The 17342-nt window shown below is 39.4% G+C and overlaps 3 protein-coding genes across 7 annotated transcripts; 1 reads left to right on the top strand and 2 right to left on the bottom strand.

The window, feature by feature from the left end:
* Nucleotides 1-1363: 1363 nt before the first annotated feature.
* On the top strand, nt 1364-5302 carry gcdha (glutaryl-CoA dehydrogenase a). Of its 2 annotated transcripts, none has more exons than XM_040004616.1 (12): nt 1364-1638; nt 1952-2061; nt 2246-2278; nt 2397-2537; nt 2704-2766; nt 2886-3056; nt 3153-3282; nt 3792-4008; nt 4110-4213; nt 4335-4460; nt 4592-4752; nt 4954-5302. In XM_040004616.1, the coding sequence occupies exons 2-12, from the start codon at nt 1959-1961 to the stop codon at nt 5025-5027; spliced, it is 1323 nt and encodes a 440-aa protein (XP_039860550.1). In that variant the 5' UTR covers nt 1364-1638; nt 1952-1958; the 3' UTR covers nt 5028-5302. The 2 variants fall into 2 exon arrangements, with proteins under 2 accessions (XP_039860550.1, XP_039860549.1); XM_040004615.1 differs by having other exon boundaries at nt 1367-1639; nt 1955-2061.
* Nucleotides 5278-8438, bottom strand: syce2 (synaptonemal complex central element protein 2). Of its 3 annotated transcripts, none has more exons than XM_040004621.1 (5): nt 8333-8438; nt 7454-7562; nt 6559-6638; nt 5984-6098; nt 5278-5872 (listed from the first exon to the last, which is right to left on the bottom strand). In XM_040004621.1, the coding sequence occupies exons 2-5, from the start codon at nt 7526-7528 to the stop codon at nt 5690-5692; spliced, it is 453 nt and encodes a 150-aa protein (XP_039860555.1). In that variant the 5' UTR covers nt 7529-7562; nt 8333-8438; the 3' UTR covers nt 5278-5689. The 3 variants fall into 3 exon arrangements, with proteins under 3 accessions (XP_039860555.1, XP_039860553.1, XP_039860556.1); XM_040004619.1 differs by lacking the exon at nt 8333-8438 and adding an exon at nt 7892-8027; XM_040004622.1 differs by lacking the exon at nt 8333-8438 and adding an exon at nt 7760-7783.
* Nucleotides 8439-14223: 5785 nt separating this feature from the next.
* Nucleotides 14224-16703, bottom strand: acp5a (acid phosphatase 5a, tartrate resistant). Of its 2 annotated transcripts, none has more exons than XM_040004618.1 (6): nt 16575-16703; nt 15979-16069; nt 15704-15903; nt 15488-15612; nt 15047-15392; nt 14224-14954 (listed from the first exon to the last, which is right to left on the bottom strand). In XM_040004618.1, the coding sequence occupies exons 2-6, from the start codon at nt 16067-16069 to the stop codon at nt 14715-14717; spliced, it is 1002 nt and encodes a 333-aa protein (XP_039860552.1). In that variant the 5' UTR covers nt 16575-16703; the 3' UTR covers nt 14224-14714. The 2 variants fall into 2 exon arrangements, with proteins under 2 accessions (XP_039860552.1, XP_039860551.1); XM_040004617.1 differs by lacking the exon at nt 16575-16703 and adding an exon at nt 16219-16237.
* Between the last annotated feature and the right edge of the window lie 639 nt (nt 16704-17342).

Here is a 17342-nt window from a genome sequence, read left to right on the forward strand (position 1 = left end):
GATTATTGTTTCGCAATTATAGCATAATACGGTAATTATTTTAAGTTATTTATTTTGTCTAAACATCATTACGTCGTTTGCCGAGAATCGAAGAGAACTACTTCCCAAAGAAGACGCATACAAAGAGCACGGTGATGAAAAATACATTTTTGTCAAATTTACCTCAAATTAACGAAACTTTCCGCCCCATAAAAATGAAATTTTATTGGCAATCTTCTCTTCAAAACAAAAAGTATCAACTGGGAGGCTGCCACCGACAGAAAATCCAAATTTGTCAATACAGTCCCCTCAGTCTCTGTGTTTACAAGTAAACGTGGCTTAAATGTGCAAATCTCTGAGGCTCTATGAAGAGAAAATTCTCTTTAACCTATGTATTTTGTATCATTGCTAGTAAGTGATTCTTCTTCCACCAGCACAGTCGTGTAGTCTGAGAAATGATGTTTTACTAAGAAATAAGTAAGATAATTATTACCATTTACTGACTCATAACATGGGAGACTCAAGCTTATAGAAAAGTGGAGTAGGAAACCCATGCATACCAAGAAGATACTATGACCTGGAGACACATTTTCATCAGAAGGGTAAAGGGAGAAGGGCATCACTGGCAAAACTGCTGGCCTGCTGTTTCTTTGCTCCACGCGGGAGGTATTGACATTACAGATATGCTGTGTTACACAAAACCAATTTTCACATTCTTGGAAAGATTAATTAATGATTGAAAGACGAACAGTTTGGAAAGACTGTAATGGATCTTCACATTCCATTATAGACTCCAGCCTTTGGTTACAAAAGTGTCATGTAAAGGTTTGCCAGGAAAACAATAAATAATTAAAGCGTTTGGCACGTTATCAGGTTACTTATGAAAAGCGTGAGGATGTTTTTTTTATTGCTTTTTAGTACAATATGCCAAACAAATAAACTGTAACATGCAACATTTTACAAAGCTCACTGGTATTTCTTTCTTTTTAAAATTTGTAAATATATAGGTTGAGATGTCATTTAATTGGTTTTTTTCTGTGAGCAGGAAAAACATCAAAAACATTTATATATGCACATTTACATTTTACAGATTCATTTCTTTGCCTTCCTTCTTTATATTACCCAAACTTAAAAGTTACAGTGTAACCTACATATGTGCTTCTTGTCACTTGTAAAACTTCAGTGCAGGGTCAACATTCTGCACATGGCTCATTTTACCGGCCAATGAGCTCGAAGGCTGGGCCAACACCTTCCACACCCCTAACTCATCCATCCATCCACACACGCCATTTTGAGTGCGTAAATATGTGCCAAATTCAGTCTGCAGACCTGCTGAAACTTCGCACACTTGTGTAAAAATAGCGTAGGAGCAGCCTCGAACACCTCCGATATTCAAACTTCCCGCACTTATCTTATAAAAATCTGTTACAAGCGCAAAAGGCTCTTCAAAGTCCGTTGCGTGACGTTCACGAGTTGCACTACTTTTACTATCATGCGCTGGCTCAGTGTTTTGCCTCATCTATCATGGCGGAAAAGTCTTCCCGTCTTACACTTTACGTAAACCTGTGACGTTTCTATTACTTAAGCAACTTTTCACAGCTCATATCGCCATCGAAAAGTCATCTTATAATCTGATCACCCACCTGAGAGGGGAAAAAAGGTAGGCTACTATAAAGTATTTTGTTTGGATAAGTTGATCTTGATGTATGTGGCATGCTTTAAGGAGAAATGTGTGAAGCATTTTACACAGGTTATAAGGAAATGTCTGATTAAACTTTTTTTTAACATATTTGTTTTACCCAAATAAAAACTACACACCAAAGTTTGCCCCTTATATAATAAGATGATATAATAATACCCAAACACAAAAGTAACTTTGCTACAACTTGCACTCAGGTATTATTGCGTAATAACGTCTCAAACACTGTGAGGTGTACACTCTAATATGCATTTACTTTTATTTTGTGCCCTTTAGTAAAATGGCTCTCAGAAGTGCCTTCACACGTCTGCTCTCCAACAGCCGTATGTCCGTGGCTGTCACTGCATCCAGAGCTCAGGGTACAGCGGTTGCAGCACAAAAAGGTACGACTGATACACAGGAAGGTAGTGTAAAGTTTGGAATCACAGTCTATGGGTGTCTTGAGGTAGGAAATGCAATTTTTAGTTGTGATAAAAAAGAAAGCACACATAAGAGCTGGAAAAACATGAATATGTTTTCTATATTTGTCTCAGATGATCAACAACACTTTAAATTTACATCCTTTAGGTGATGAAGAAGCCAAAAAGCCAGCAAAGCCAGGTAAAGGTTTGAAGTGAATCTTAATGAGCTGAATCCAATCTGCTCAGAGTTCTTCATATGTTCTATTATAGTGATGTGATCATAGTGAATGTGTGTGTGTTAATGTTCTGGCGCTCAGCCAAGGTGGCATTCAACTGGCGGGATGCTCTCGACCTGGAGGGTCAGCTGACGGAGGAAGAGATCATGATCCGGGACTCGTTTCGGGACTACTGCCAGGAAAAACTCATGCCGCGCGTCCTTATGGCCAACAGACATGAACGTGAGTTAAGCAGGATTAATATGTGTGGTTCAGGCTGTGCACGCTGTGAATAATTCAGAAAAAAATCTGTTTCTGTCTTTAATCCGCCTTTACATTAAGGTGTGTAAAATGAATCTCATCTAAATATTTGTCATTTTCTTATTTTCTAACATGCGCCATGCTACAGATTTTCACCGTGAGATTGTCTCAGAGATGGGAGAGTTGGGAGTCCTAGGCCCGACTATTAAAGGTAAAACAAACAAAAAAACTAATGCTCCCCCCTCCCTCCTTTTTTCCTGCTTTTTGTTATATTTCACTGATTACACTTAGTAGGTTTTTTAAGTTGTTTTTTTTCCCTTTACACTGCAGGGTATGGTTGTGCAGGTACGAGTTATGTGGCATATGGTTTGATTGCCAGAGAGGTTGAGAGGGTGGACAGTGGATATCGGTCTGTAATGAGCGTCCAGTCTTCACTGGTCATGCACCCGATTAATGCGTACGGCACAGCAGCCCAGAAGGAGAAGTACCTTCCCCGGCTTGGTAAGTGCGACATTCTCTCCTCTTGTACTTGACATTTAAAATTTGCAAAGGGCTAAAATCCATCTGATTTCTGGTGTGTGTTTATTTGTTCTGCAGCTCGGGGAGAAATCGTAGGTTGCTTTGGTTTGACAGAACCAAATCATGGCAGTGATCCCAGCAGTATGGAGACTAAGGCCAAGTACAACCCATCGAGTGGTACCTTCACCATCAGCGGAGCTAAGACCTGGTAGACAGACACATATAGAACAAGATGTATTGGTTTGAAACTTGCATGGAGTAAAAATAAGACAATGGAGCAGAGACCTGTATAAGTTTATATAACTTGGAACTGTGTGGATCCCCATACTGCCCATATGGAAAAGAAATAGTAAAAACTTATATGTGATTACTCATGAAAGTGGCCACTTTCTCATTACTTTCATACATTGTTTTAGTAAGTATCCAAAACATACAAGTTTCATTATATAATTTTTCAAGGGATCTTATATCTGTTTTCACTCTTATATGCTTTTCATACAAGTTTCACACAAGACAGATACAAACTTTATAAGTTTTATATATATCTTTTCCATATGGGTGAGGACACAATAGTTCTGCCATTTGATGACTAATCATATAGAAGTAAACATGTGTAATAATTTAGACATGCTGACAAAGCCTGCTGCTCTCTGTGAAACTAAATTACTTAAATATCTAAATAATCAAATACACGGATTTCCCCACATCTTTTCGTAGGATCACAAACTCTCCTGTGGCAGACATTGCAGTAGTCTGGGCGAAGTGTGAAGATGGGAGAGTGCGGGGTTTCATCTTGGAGCGTGGCATGAAGGGCTTTTCTACCCCCAAGATTGAGGGCAAATTTTCTCTTAGGGCGTCTGCCACTGGCATGATCCTGATGGATGAAGTAGAAGTTCCTGAGGAGAACCTGCTGCCCAATGTCTCTGGCCTCGGTGTAAGTTAATGTTTTACCTAATGAAGTTTGGCAAACTTAATTTTTACAGCTTGTATGAATATTAGTAGCTTAAATTTTTTGTTGTTTGTCTTTGTATACAGGGTCCTTTTGGTTGTCTGAACAATGCCCGGTATGGTATTGCCTGGGGAGCTCTGGGAGCAGCTGAATTCTGCTTTCACGCTGCTCGACAGTACACTCTGGACAGGTACACGACTGTGTTCGCAGACATTGCCCAAAAACGTGGCAAAACATAAAAATCCAGAGAAAAGAGATCCATGTTACCATTTCCCCCGCACATGGCTCATACCTTTGTATCCTCCAAACAGAATCCAATTTGGTGTGCCACTAGCCAGAAACCAGCTGATGCAGAAGAAAATGGCTGACATGCTAACAGAGATCACCATTGGGCTGCAGTCATGCCTGTACCTGGGAAGGCTTGTTGATGAGAAGAAGTGAGGGCTGTCTTTCACGTGTCACTGCCTGCTTTATTGTTTGCTGTTCTACTGCCCCTCCCCCGCAAAAAACAAAACAAAAAAACAACTAAAGAAGGGTTTCTTTTGTTTTTTCTTCCTCATCTTAATAGGGCGGCACCGGAGATGATCTCCATGCTGAAGAGAAATAGCTGTGGCAAGGCACTGGATATTGCCAGACAGGCCAGAGACATGCTGGGAGGAAACGGCATCTCGGATGAGTACCACATCATCCGTCATGTTATGAACTTGGAGGCTGTCAATACATATGAGGGTAGGGAAAATTAAAAGTAATGAAAAGGCTTTTAAACTCAGCAGCAGTTACATATGTCCACCACTAGATGTCAGCAATGTACAGATTAGTGACTGAATGTTTTTGGTTTACTTATTAAACTGTATTAAACTGTTTTTGAGATATTTTTTGTATTTAAAAACAACTTATGACCTTTTTTCCATTTCACTACTTTCTTTATAGGAACCCATGATATTCATGCCTTGATCCTGGGCAGAGCGATTACTGGACTTCAGTCTTTCACTGTGGAAAACTAAATGATGTCAACTATCTTCTTCAAACTGACTTGAAGTGATGAAATTTGAAACTAATTTACCTCATATTAAGAGCAATTCATGGTGGGATACATCACAAACACCTCATCATATTCACAGTTATAGCATACTGGGGGAGGCAATATATTACTGCCTTGTTTAAGTGAATATTAAAGGTCAGCCTAACATAGCTTACGGTCCAACTGAGATATGATATTTATGATGACAATGCATGTAAATAAATGGCTTGAAATAAACAGGAAGATGTTTTAATTGAAGACCCTAAATAACGCGTCTTGAATTCTCAAATGTTTTCATGTCACATTGGTTGATTTCAATCTAAAGAATCGCACACTGGGATCACTGTAAAGACAACAGTTTATAACAATACATAAATGGTAAATCACAAGTAATTTAGAATATTTTGCTTGTTTGTTGTCATTTTATTTACTAAATCAACTTATGTTAAAACAAAAGAGAGAGAAAACAGTATTCAACTTTTCTATTCTTGGACTGAAGCCATCAATGTTAAGTAGAACTATTGTCCTATAAGCAACCAAAAGAAAGAGGAAGCAAAACACTGAACATTACACTGAATATATTTACTAATACTGAATAACTTAATGAGTTCACAATACGATTAACTTCAGATAGAAATTATAATCTCATGGCATGTCTCCTTCACGGAGATATGCCAGGGCTCTGTTGGCTTCCAGCAGCTCATGACTGAACTTTGTGCAGCTGTCCAGCACCTCCTGCAGCTCCTGCAGATTCACCTGCATCCTGTCACTGTTCTCTTCAAAGACCCTGTACATGTGCTCCTTCATCTGCATGCACAAATCTGTCACCTGATAGATGGAAAGGATCAGAACAGATCAGAGATGGTCAGAAGCTTTGTAGACATGACAGCCGAGCATCTGCTACTAGCTCCAGCTAGATGCATAAAATTAATTTTGTACCTTTTCTACCAATGTCTCCTGAAAGCTGTCTATCATTTTCTGGTTACTGATGCGGCTTTGGTTAATCTTTTCCACCAATTCCTGTGCCTTTCTGCTGATATCATCTGTCCTTGAGCTACAACAAATGTAGATTAGATTAGAATCCAATTCCTTATTGAAGTTAAGATTCCTATTTAATTAACATTTTCCCCACTTCCTTTACCTAACGATCTGTCCTCTACCCCCCATCACAGATTGGTTCTTTTAGCACATAAGTGAAATCCTGTCTTCCTGATAATTTAAGGGCTGCACTCTCTTTCACTCACTCTTTTTCATCACATTGGGCAGGAATTATTTTAGTTTAGTAACTTAATGTAACCAATAAATTCATAACTAGTGTAAATTGGAAACTTTGTTTATTTGCCAGACATAGCAGTCCATGGTTCTTCCACCCATTTAATTCACAATTGGATTAAATATACAGTAACTTAAACCTTTAAGTACAGAAGCACTTATTATTTGAGGAAAGATACAAGTGATCTTAAAGTAACGTTCCCAACATTACACAGCTGGGTGAGTAAAGATGACTGATCTACCTGCTATGGTGCTCTTGAATCTCAGTCATGCTCACACTTGAAGATTCCCCCCTTGATGAATCACAGTCTGTGTCTTCTGTCTGCCTCATCAAACATAATGAAACAAAGAAATTATTCTACTTTAATCAGCTGTATAAGAAACATTAATCATGGAGATCTAATGCTGCAGATGCTCTGAATTTCAGGAAGAACTGAAATTATAGTTTAACCTGTATAATCATCAATCACCCAAAGTAAAATCTCAGATTAATTAAGGCACTAGGCTACAGTACCTTCCTCCTTAGAGCTCAATTTGAGGGATGGACCACTACCGTTCAAAAGATATCCCAATGTTAAAGGAAAGAGCCGCCTGTAAAGTGTTAGTCTTAGGCGTTTACGCAGTGGTGTGGTGATACTGGCCCCTCCTGGAATACACTGTATCCACAGAAACACTAGGGCACCTACACATTACACCTGCAGGAGCTGTTCATCCATGGAAACCCACACAAGAAGCTCCCAGTGAACAGTTTTTGTGCTGATATTAAAACCAGAGGAGGTTTGAACCTCTTACTGGGTCAAAACCATTACAAATTATGCCCTAAACCCTATTCTGCAACTTTACCTTGTAAATGGCTGATCCTAGATGCATCCACTTTGCAATAATAACACTTAACAGCTGATCACTGAATGTCTAGTAGGGAGGAAATTTTACAAACTGACTTGTTGCAACAGTAGCAAAGACCCATCCTTTCACAAATGAAGAAAGATTTCACGGCTAGGTGCTTGATATGACACACCTGTGGACCATTATTTATTTTCATATAGTGTTTTTAATCATAACTGCACATAATCTTTGTCACCTTATCTAAATATGCCAGTATTGTTTTTATTCTTGTATTAAGAGAATACACATTACCATCCGTGAGACTTCACACCCTTTCTTGGGAGTGTACTGAAAATTTGATGGTAGGTCCTCAAAGCCAAAATCCATTTGGGTCTTTTGACTCTGCAAAGCTAAATCTGAGCTGAACGGGGGAAAAACAATCACACCATTACAAAAAAGTTTAAAATACAGTCATTAGCAAAAGTATATAGCTAGTTAGGCTAGTCTGTAAAGCTAGCTTAGTTACAGGCATATTTGCGTACAAAAAGAACCCCTCTATATAACATACATATTACATTATTCAGTTGGTCATATACAGTAATAAACAAGGGCTATAACCTAGCTTTGGCCCAAAACTGCTACACAAATAATGCTTTACACTAGCTAACGGCTAACTACTACCTATTTAGGATTAAAGCTAGAGTCATAATCTGGCGGTTTTTCTACTAAAACCTATTCAGCCATACTTACTTGAACATTATTGTGTTAAAACCACAGAATGTGTATATCATGTGTGTCTGCAATTAATGGTTAAACGGGGAGATGTTCCCAGATACCTCGAAAAGTTGGGAATAGTAAAGCAACAGTAAACCACACTCGACTCCAAACCCACCGACGTATGATCATAATTTTGTAGATATAAAAGCAAGGTTATTATAGTTAAACTAAATGAAACTACTGGTTAAGTTGTAGTTAACTGTAATAAATTAATAAAACAACAACCATCTGAATTATCCTAAAAACAAAAAAATAGTCCAAGCGGCTTAATTTATGTATATACTTTATTTTTTAGAATATCCTAATACAAGAAAAAGCAGCTTAGATACACATATTTATTGAAACTGAGACGTCTGGATAACTGAGAGTTAACCGACTTTAAAAATGGACGTATTTGTCATATTTCTTACATACCTTAATACCAGTAAATGTCTAAGCAGAAAACGCGATTCATCAGGTCAGGCAATATTTTTCTAGTCTTCTTTTGCCCAGATTTCAAGGTTTTATGTTTATGTGCATTCAGAGATGATGTGTTTTCACTTTTCTTCTGATATCAACAAGGTAGAGAAGAAGAGAGCCAGAGAACTGCCACTCACTGGATACTTCCTTTTGGACCATCTATGAACTCTGTAGATGGGGAAATGTGAGGAAATTCAAATAGATCAGCAGTTTCTAACATTTTCAAACTTCTGCCTGGTGTTGGAGCCATTTTATGTTTTTGGTGCTATTGCAATTTCTCAGCACAAGAGGGAGTAGTAACGCTACTTGCCACTGTCTCCACTCCCATTTAATCCAGGTTCAATTCTGCTCAGGTGTGATGAGTTAGGACAGAGGCAAACAGTTTTTTAACCATGTATCATGTAAATGAGCGTGTATCATCAAGTATGGTTATGTTAGATCCTTTTTGCATCATCTTAAAAAAATCAGAGCACCCAACTTCGGACGGGATGACCTGCTCCACCTCCTGAGGTACAGCCATCCCACTGAACTTTAGCAGGTCACCTTGATCAGGTCCACATACCTAAGTGCACTGAGAATTCAATAGTCTGAACTGATATTATATATATTTCTCATGTATGTAAATTGACTTTTATTTGGCTTAGAAGAAAAAGTTTGAACTAAAATTCACGTTATTTCTATCAGCTTCCAGAAATGGTGGTCTTCTTGCAGTAAGTGAGTGAGTGAGTTAAGCTTTTTTCCTACAACTGATATTTGGATGTGTTTTGCGCTTTAACTGCAAAGTTTTTGCAGCTGCACTTGAAAACAACAGTTCTTTGCATATTACATTAGATTGACTGGTTGATGTTCCAATAATATGGCACCAACATGACCAAGACGAGCAACGCAGCTCATGAGCTCAAAAGAAGGCAAACATTAGGTAATGTTTAAGAAGACCCAGCTTTTTAAATTTAGACCTTTCCAGGTGATGACCCCATTAAGCTGGTTTAGATATTGCCAATAGTGTCTGAAGCTATCATGCAGACAACTTCCTGTTAAAAGGCTGTAGAAAGAAAAATCTTTTTTTTATGTACTTTTTCACAAGACATAGGTTCATTTTTTTTATATGTTGTATCTTTTTTTTTTCTTCAAAAGAAAGGATGCAAGCTAGTAGTAATAGTGAAACACCTTTAGGAAGCTGGTTTGTCTGAGCTTTTCACTGGGATGCTCTTCATATGTGTGGATTTGTGGGAATGGGTTTAATAGTAAGTGAGTATTATAGCTGAGTAAGCACTTACAAGATAGTTGTGGATTAGGTGCTCTGTCATTCTGTGGGCTGGGATTGGGATGGGATGAGGAGTTGCTTGATCGCTGCTGTGATTTGGAGCTTAATCCCTCCCTTCATCTCTCTCTGTCTCTCTCTCTTGCTCTGCTGCTGATCATAGTCTGGATTATTTCAGAACAGAGATTGCAGCACGCAGGAGGCAGCACAGAGGCTGATATCCTGATTTTTTTGCTTTACTGGAGGATGAACTGATGATAACAACATGCATCATAATGCAAATTAAAGAATAAGCTGGGTAGAAATATGAGCTGGAGCTGGAGGGATCCACATGTGTTAAATCTGCAAGCAGCAAACACATGGTCTTGGCAGGTGGGTAAATTTACTCCTTGACTGGATTTGAAATGATAACAGATGTAGATTTTGACACTTTTCCTGTAAACTGTTGGGAGTGACGTCTCAGCAAGAAGGTAAATTATACATGCAATGGAATAACTGCTTCTCTGTGCTGGACGTGGAGGCTGCTAATCTGGGAATATGGACAGTTTTAACTACACAGAAGAAGGATTGCCATCATTTCAGTATTTGGTTTACAATGAGGAGCCTCTCTACAAGGAGTACAAGCCTCCTCCCAGAGATCTCATCCAGCTGCCCAAATCTGTCCTCTACCTTCTGATGGCCACCCTGATCGTGGTTGCTGTAGCTTACGCTATTGTGGGTCATCTCATCAAAGACCTCATGCTGGATATAACAGGTAATCTATTCTATCAGAGGTAGCTGCTCACTCCAATGATCTGAAATTTTTTTTATATACAAGACCATATTTTATTTTATTTTTTTAAATTGGAATAAAGTGAGGTGCTGTGGTGTTTGCTAATGTGATGTAGTAGTTGGAGTAGTTTGTATTAATAGTCCAAACCTTAAATCCTTTCACCTTGGAGATCCCTGTACTGGGACCAGGCTGTATCCTTTTTAAAACACACCCGCTATTTTTAAAGGACTGCTAAACACAAGTGAAGAGACTGCAAACTACTATCACTAGAACAGAAACATTATGATTATGGTCATTACCAAAGTTTCAGGTTTGGTGGAGTTGCAGCTGAGGTTTTCTGACATCATTGTCAATGTGCAATGCAACCATGAACATGCTCTTTACTAGTTCGCCGTTTTATTTATTAGTTTATTTCTTAAAGAACCCGAGGTTACTCGATTTGCCTTTTACTGCTGTGCAGACTGAATTTTGGGTGTTTCAGAAGTAAATTATAGGACAGTAAAGGTCAATAATTTTGATCTTATCCCTGCTTTTTTTTTATCCATCTACAGACTGTTTGCTGGGACCAATTGAGGAGGAGCTAACGAAAGATGGAGAGGTGGAGGGAGTCAGCCCTCACCACATGCCACCTGCCCTCACTCACTCCCACCCAAATGCCTTCCACGTGTGGGATCAAGACGACATCATCATCCCTATGACGCCTGAGCATGAGAGCCCGCTGCCCAGCCCTTTGATGACTGTCTCCCACTACATACCGTCCTTTTTCCCAGGCTCCATCAGTCTGGGCAGCCCTTCTCACAGTCGACCAATCCCAAAGGAGAGCGATGCCTGAAGAACACAAAGGATCTGAGACAGGATCTCAACCTTCTTCTGCTGAGCTTTTTTAGCTCCCTTTTGTCATGTCTGAAACACCTTTCCAAACCTGCCCTAGAGTCACCCTATCTGTCTGGAAATACACAAGTTGTATGACTCACAAGGCCAGTTTGCATGCATGGATTTCCTTCTCTTGGAGCAGCTGATGTGTATTCGACCAAGACGGGAACAGACTACTGCACATTTCCTGCAGTCCTGAGCTCACGCAGAGCCTGTGATACTTTGTTTAACAGCCTTCACTTGTTGTGGATTTGTGCCAAGTTAGCGTCACGATTATACCTTTTTCTCCTGCCAGTTGTCATGTCATCCTAAACTGTCACTAAAGTCTGTAGCTAAGATATAAAGAACTTAATTTTGATCATTTAACCACATTTATAATTGTGAACAAAGGCAAAGGTTCAAACTTCAGTTAATATCACGTATTAAAGCTTTTATTAACAACTGTTAATAATATCACAAAGTTTATTCACAAAATTTAAATACCTAAAGAGAAATAATAAAGAAAGCAGTGCACCTTGAAAGTGTTTGTGCTGAATTCATGTGGTGAATATTGGTGCTTAGTCTATTTGCTAACACAGACTTATTCCTATACTAAATATATTCTGAGCCTTAGGAGGATAGGCTGAACTCGCTAATTAATAGGGTAAAGTTGATTCGATTAGTGTGACCTCTTTAAGGTGACTGTGTGATGCTTTCTAAAGATGTGAAGGTTACTTCAAAAAATGGAAAATACAAAAACAGAACAAGAATCTCCACTTTGATATTGAGGTTAAGAAAAGCAACATCAACAAATAAAACAAGTTTTATTTCTAAGAATTTAGAATTGATTGTTATTTAAATTCTAAAAAAAAATGTGTATATGTAATGAACATCTGTAGAAGGGATACTTTTTTTTTTTTTGCTTGTTGGCATTAAAAAAAACATGGTTATACAACACCAAATGACAGATTTCAGGGGCCATTTTAAGCAGCATATTGGCCGGCAAAATCCGTGGAGATTAAAAGCACATGGAGGCTGTGACAACACACACACATATTTGCACGCTGTCAGCACTTTCACTCATAAAAACAGACCATGTTAATACGATGTTTGCCAGCAAAGGTGGAGTAATCTCCTTTTTAGGTACAGGCCTGGAGCTTAAAAGGGGAAAAATGACCAGAGTAACATATTTCAGGGGGAACGCTCATTGAGTTCACATTGCTCATTCCATCTGTGAAACCCGGAGGTCAGCATTCAGTGAGGGGTGGAGATTACGGAGAGAAGATTAGATGAGCGGCTTAGCCTTTAATACAGTGTCCCTTTATTACTTTTGAGCTGTGGAATTAGATAATCGGACAGCATCGGGCCATTCTCAGTGTATGAACTTCCAAATCTTGTGTGAGACGAATGACTGAAGATCTTCAATGGCTTCCGGGGAAGAGAGGGGTCAAGAGCAGAAGCAGGAAGTAAAGAGCCAGAGAGATTAATGGGGAGAGGAAATGATCGGATTTAAGTGACCCAGGATTGAGCTCTCTGAAAGGGTTTTGTGTGACAGAGGCACAGAGGGTTAAAATTTCTACGACTGCATTTTTAAACACTGCCTCTGATGTTTGCTTTTGCTTGAAAGGAAAACAAATGCACAAATGTGGAGCTGAGCATTGCGGATGTGCAGGTGCACAAACGCTTCTCAAGACAACTCAAACAGCTAATTGATGACATAACTTTTTTATTTCACTAAATACATAGATTCAAAAAAAACTTTTTAAAACCTTTTTTTCCTTTTGTTTTAAATCAAATCAATGCTTTTCTTTTTCTTGTTATTAATCCCACATTTTTTGCTCTCTTCTATTTCAGTGGTGTCAGTGGCAACAAACCGAACTAACTAACTGAGCTAACTTTGTAGCAGCAGAGTACGGATCAAGGGCTTCATCTGTATGTTCTTTTAACAGTTTTCTTGAAATTAGATTTAAGAAGTCTAAGATGTACTTTGGTCTCCTAAAGAAGATATTTGTGACTTAATCTGCTAAAATTTTGCCTTTTTAGTGCTTTTTTCCATTCATGCCAGTTCTGAAAATATGTATGATAGCCACTTAAAACCTGAATTTTAACTGCTGCTGATGTACTGCTAGAACATACAGGCATCCACTAGATGTGAAAGATCAGTAGACTGACTCACTTACAGGAACTTTAGAAACTGCCTAATCTTTAGTGTCTGACCTGACATGTACCTCAGTCAGGTTTTCTTTTGGTCTACAGTGGATTTAAATAAGTCAGGGTTAAGTGGTCCTTGGCAGTCCTCTATCCTCAGGTGATGGCTTACCCCCAACTGACTTCTCATCAGCATTGACTCACTTGGTGATTCTTGCTCTCACTCTGACGATGCATGACACTAGTGGACTTTAACTCATCCCAATTGGATCAGGATAACACTCACCGGCCCTGTAATAGCCTCGGTGTAGTTAAGGCAAGGCCAAGCTTAAGGTAAAAATGTTTGTGGCATTACATCATGTAGAATAAATTATAGTTCTTGCCTGTTGTTGTTTCTGAAAGCGATGGGTGAACATATTTTGACAATGGAGAAAAAAAAAAATCAACGATTCTCATAATTTTTTTTATATGAAACAGATTTTAGTTTATGAATTTTTTTTAATATATATCAGCAGACGAAGGGAGAAAAAATAAAAACCAGCCTTTTGTCAGTCTCTGCGTCCTCCCCAGGTTAACTTTGACTGACTGGCTGAATTTATCCAGATCACAGTCACTGCCAATCTGCTGTCGTCGAGCCTGATCCTCTGCTGGCAGGCCAGGTGGTTCTCTGTCACAGACAAAAGAGCTCTCCCTGTGAAAGTCTTGACCTCTCCTGTCCTTCAGCAATAGCCAGCCTCATCAGTATTAAATCTCCTGATGTGATGAAGTGCTGTTTCTGGCACACATGTAACAGATGAATAAATCAACTCTAAATTCGTCAAAATATGTCTTTTATTTGCAAAAAAAAAGTGCCTTTCTTTTGATGCATACCTCACCAATGCATTGATATTAACAGTCAGTTATATCAGAACTGGTAATAAAACGTGTACATTTCTTAAGTCTTTGGATTGAATAAGACTTGACAGGTTTCAGAAATCAGTGTAAGCCCCCAAATCATTCAATGCTTTCTCTAATTTCTCATTTGTTTTGAAAGACATAAATTCAGATGCACTTGCAGAGTAAGAAATTCAAGCACCACAGCCACATTTTCAAAAGTTCAGGACAGATGGACAGTTCAGGACAGATGACAAAGGCACTATTTATTTTACAGTAGCATAAAGTCACATTTAAAAACAGATGATTCTTTTAAAAATGCTTTGAAATTAATGCCAAAGATTTTTTTAAAACAAGAGATCAAGACTCATTACTTGATTTCACACTTACACTGCAGATTACACCGTATATAACTGTTCCTGCTCATCAGTCTATTCAAGATCTCTTTGCGAGAGAACTGTGCGATAGAGAGAAGTGCCTTTCGCCTGGTAGAAAGTCACGGTCATCTTGTTCTTTGTCACTTCTGCATGGATGAATCCTCCCAGTGTTGAAGCCTTGCCGGTGAAAAACTTAAGAGAATCTTTGGGAACATGGTGCCAGTGACGGGTGTCAGGATCCAGGAAGTTTCCAGCACCGCTCACCACATAGCCTATGTTAGACTCTTCGAGGTACTGTGGGAGAAAGAAGAGGAAAATCCATTGTAGCTCTAAGAGTAGCTATGCAGATTTATATCAAATGTTAAACATACTTTTCCCGAACCAACCTGCAGGTTGTGGTCATGGCCGCAGAGGTAAGCAGTGGCCTTGTATTTGATGAGCAGTGGACGGAGGCTTTGCACCAGACACTTTGTGGGGCCGTGCTCGGACACAGACCAAACAGGGTAGTGGCCTGCCACCAACAGGAAGTCTGCCTTGGACAGAGCCAGTCTCTCTTGCAGCCAAGCCAGCTGGCGATTGGCATCCAATTCATTCAGGGGTCCACTTGGCTTCTTGTCCGAATTGTCGTCAGAGTTACCGCAAAGCATCACAGTGTCAAGCATGATGATGGTCAGAGTCTTCCCCGTGTTGGGAATGCGGAAGTTCAGCTCATAGTAGTACGAGGGGAATTTCCTATCAAAGGTAACGAAGAGGCATCAAAATTTAACTGAGTAGTTCCTAAAAGCTTAAAACTTTAAGATGTCCGAACTTTATATTCTGCCCCTTACCATCTGTTAGATCTGCTGCTGTAGTCGATCTGGGCTTTGACATTCCCTGCGTGGTCGTGATTGCCAGCGATCACATACCAAGGGACTTGGAGGGACTTTGCAGTGTACACAGATTCAAAAGTTTCCTGATAAGAAGAAGGAAAACATAGTTACTGCTTTCAACACACAGTTTTAAAATACAGTGTTGTTTTTTCACGCCACATTTATTCTACTCACCTTAAACCGAGGAGAATCCACAGTGTTCACACCTTTGTAGTAGAAGTTATCGCCCAGAGCAAGAACAAAATCAGCTCCCATCTGGTCTGCTATTTTGCTCATTTCTTGAGCTGTGGCCTTCTGCACAGCAGTGATGTAGGGGGGATAAGGCACACCACCCCAGTCGCCCACTGCCAGAAACTTAATGGAGGTTCTGTTGCCTGTAAGAGGAAAAGAATATTAGTACTTCTGATTGGAAAGTAAGCTTATGAAAGTCAGTGTGGCGTAATACTCACTGCGACTTTCCTCCAGGTTTTGGAAGGCAGTTGGATAGCAGTAGGCCACGGGGATGGCAGCAATCAAGATGGATAAAATAGTGACTGCCATCTTCAAAGACAAACAAAGCATTGGAATTTAAGTTAACGGCAAATTTAAACTCGGCTCAGTCACAAGATGTGACACCACAGAAATGAAAGTCAGCACCTGCAAAAGCAACAAAGCAGAAGCAAAATGAAACCACCAAAACCACAACCTACCATGTGACTCTAAGCTTCGCGCTCTCTCTCTCTCTCTCTCTCTGCCTCCCACTACGCTAAAGAACAAGTCCCTCAGTTATGCTTTTTTTTTACTCCTAAAGGTGACTTGTGATTGGCTGCAGCCTAAAGCTGACATACCTCAGCTGGAGTAAATAGAAACCAATCAAAGAAACCGTGTGTGTGAGAGGCAAAGGTCAAACGGCTACATAATTAAACAGATAAAAAGACCCTCAACAGAGACGCCACAACAACAGTGTGAAGTGCTGCCTGATTGATGAGGGGGGGAAACAGCTTTTCGTGTGTAAAGAATAGGTGTCAATATGCAGAGATAATGTCGTCAAAAACAAAACACTCACGGCTGATGGGATCTGTTGGGACACTCTCCACCCTCAGAGTGATCGTCGTTCCCCCCTCGCCTTTTATCAGCAGTCCTGGAGGAGAGGATGTAGGAGGACCAGCCCCGGGACATGCTGGAGAGGCATGATCATTGCTCAGACACTGACTAGAAGGTCATAAGGGCACACATGTGATCTATTGTGGTTAATATAGCTGGTGTCCAGACATGTTTTCCACTTAAATATTATTCACTGATTTTCCTGTTTAGCTTGTTTTCTTTCCATCTTTTGCTTCCTGCTTTTTGAATAACTTCAAAATAACACGTAAAACACTAAGTTCAGTAAAATAATGGGTCAAATTGCTGAATATAGTCTTGCAGCATTAAACATGAACCAAAGAAAGTTGATTCTTTTCGTCTGGACGTTGCATTTTCACTGGTTGAAATGTTTGATCACCCATTCAAATGACTTCAGTTTCAGCTGACTGCAGCTTTCCCCACCTTACAAACACTACATTTGCATAACGACTGAAAACACTGACTCACAATGCTTTCCAAAAAACGTGGTTAATCCCATTTAATTCATTTTGGTTTGGGCCTTTTTTCCCTTAATAAATGACGATCATCACCTGAAAACCGGGCTTATCTTTATCTCATATTAGAACTTGCTTGATCTGAAACACCTAAGTCTTACAAATATCCAACAAAAAAAGAGGTTGAAGACTTTTTCACAGTGCTGTAAATAACTAAGTTTTGGTAAAAGGTTGAAGTAGGTGAAGCCTCTATCAAG

The sequence above is a fragment of the Simochromis diagramma genome, unplaced genomic scaffold (genome assembly GCF_900408965.1).
Source record: "Simochromis diagramma unplaced genomic scaffold, fSimDia1.1 OVJJ01000487.1, whole genome shotgun sequence".
NCBI lineage: Eukaryota > Metazoa > Chordata > Actinopteri > Cichliformes > Cichlidae > Simochromis > Simochromis diagramma.

Excerpts from the sequence above, each read along its gene's own strand:
- acp5a (XM_040004617.1), bottom strand. Across the intron at positions 15,393-15,487 it reads AGCAGCAGATCTAACAGATG|GAAATTCCCCTCGTACTACT; the intron begins GTAAGGGGCAGA and ends TACCTTTGATAG. Across the intron at positions 14,955-15,046 it reads GCCATGACCACAACCTGCAG|TACCTCGAAGAGTCTAACAT; the intron begins GTTGGTTCGGGA and ends TTTCTCCCACAG.
- syce2 (XM_040004619.1), bottom strand. The coding sequence starts at position 7,932 with ATGATATACACATTCTGTGGTTTTAACACAATAATGTTCAA. Across the intron at positions 6,639-7,453 it reads GGTGTGAAGTCTCACGGATG|ACAGAAGACACAGACTGTGA; the intron begins GTAATGTGTATT and ends TTGATGAGGCAG. Across the intron at positions 5,873-5,983 it reads AGGAGACATTGGTAGAAAAG|GTGACAGATTTGTGCATGCA; the intron begins GTACAAAATTAA and ends TCCATCTATCAG.
- gcdha (XM_040004616.1), top strand. The coding sequence starts at position 1,959 with ATGGCTCTCAGAAGTGCCTTCACACGTCTGCTCTCCAACAGCCGTATG. Across the intron at positions 3,057-3,152 it reads GAAGTACCTTCCCCGGCTTG|CTCGGGGAGAAATCGTAGGT; the intron begins GTAAGTGCGACA and ends TTTGTTCTGCAG. Across the intron at positions 4,214-4,334 it reads CGACAGTACACTCTGGACAG|AATCCAATTTGGTGTGCCAC; the intron begins GTACACGACTGT and ends TCCTCCAAACAG.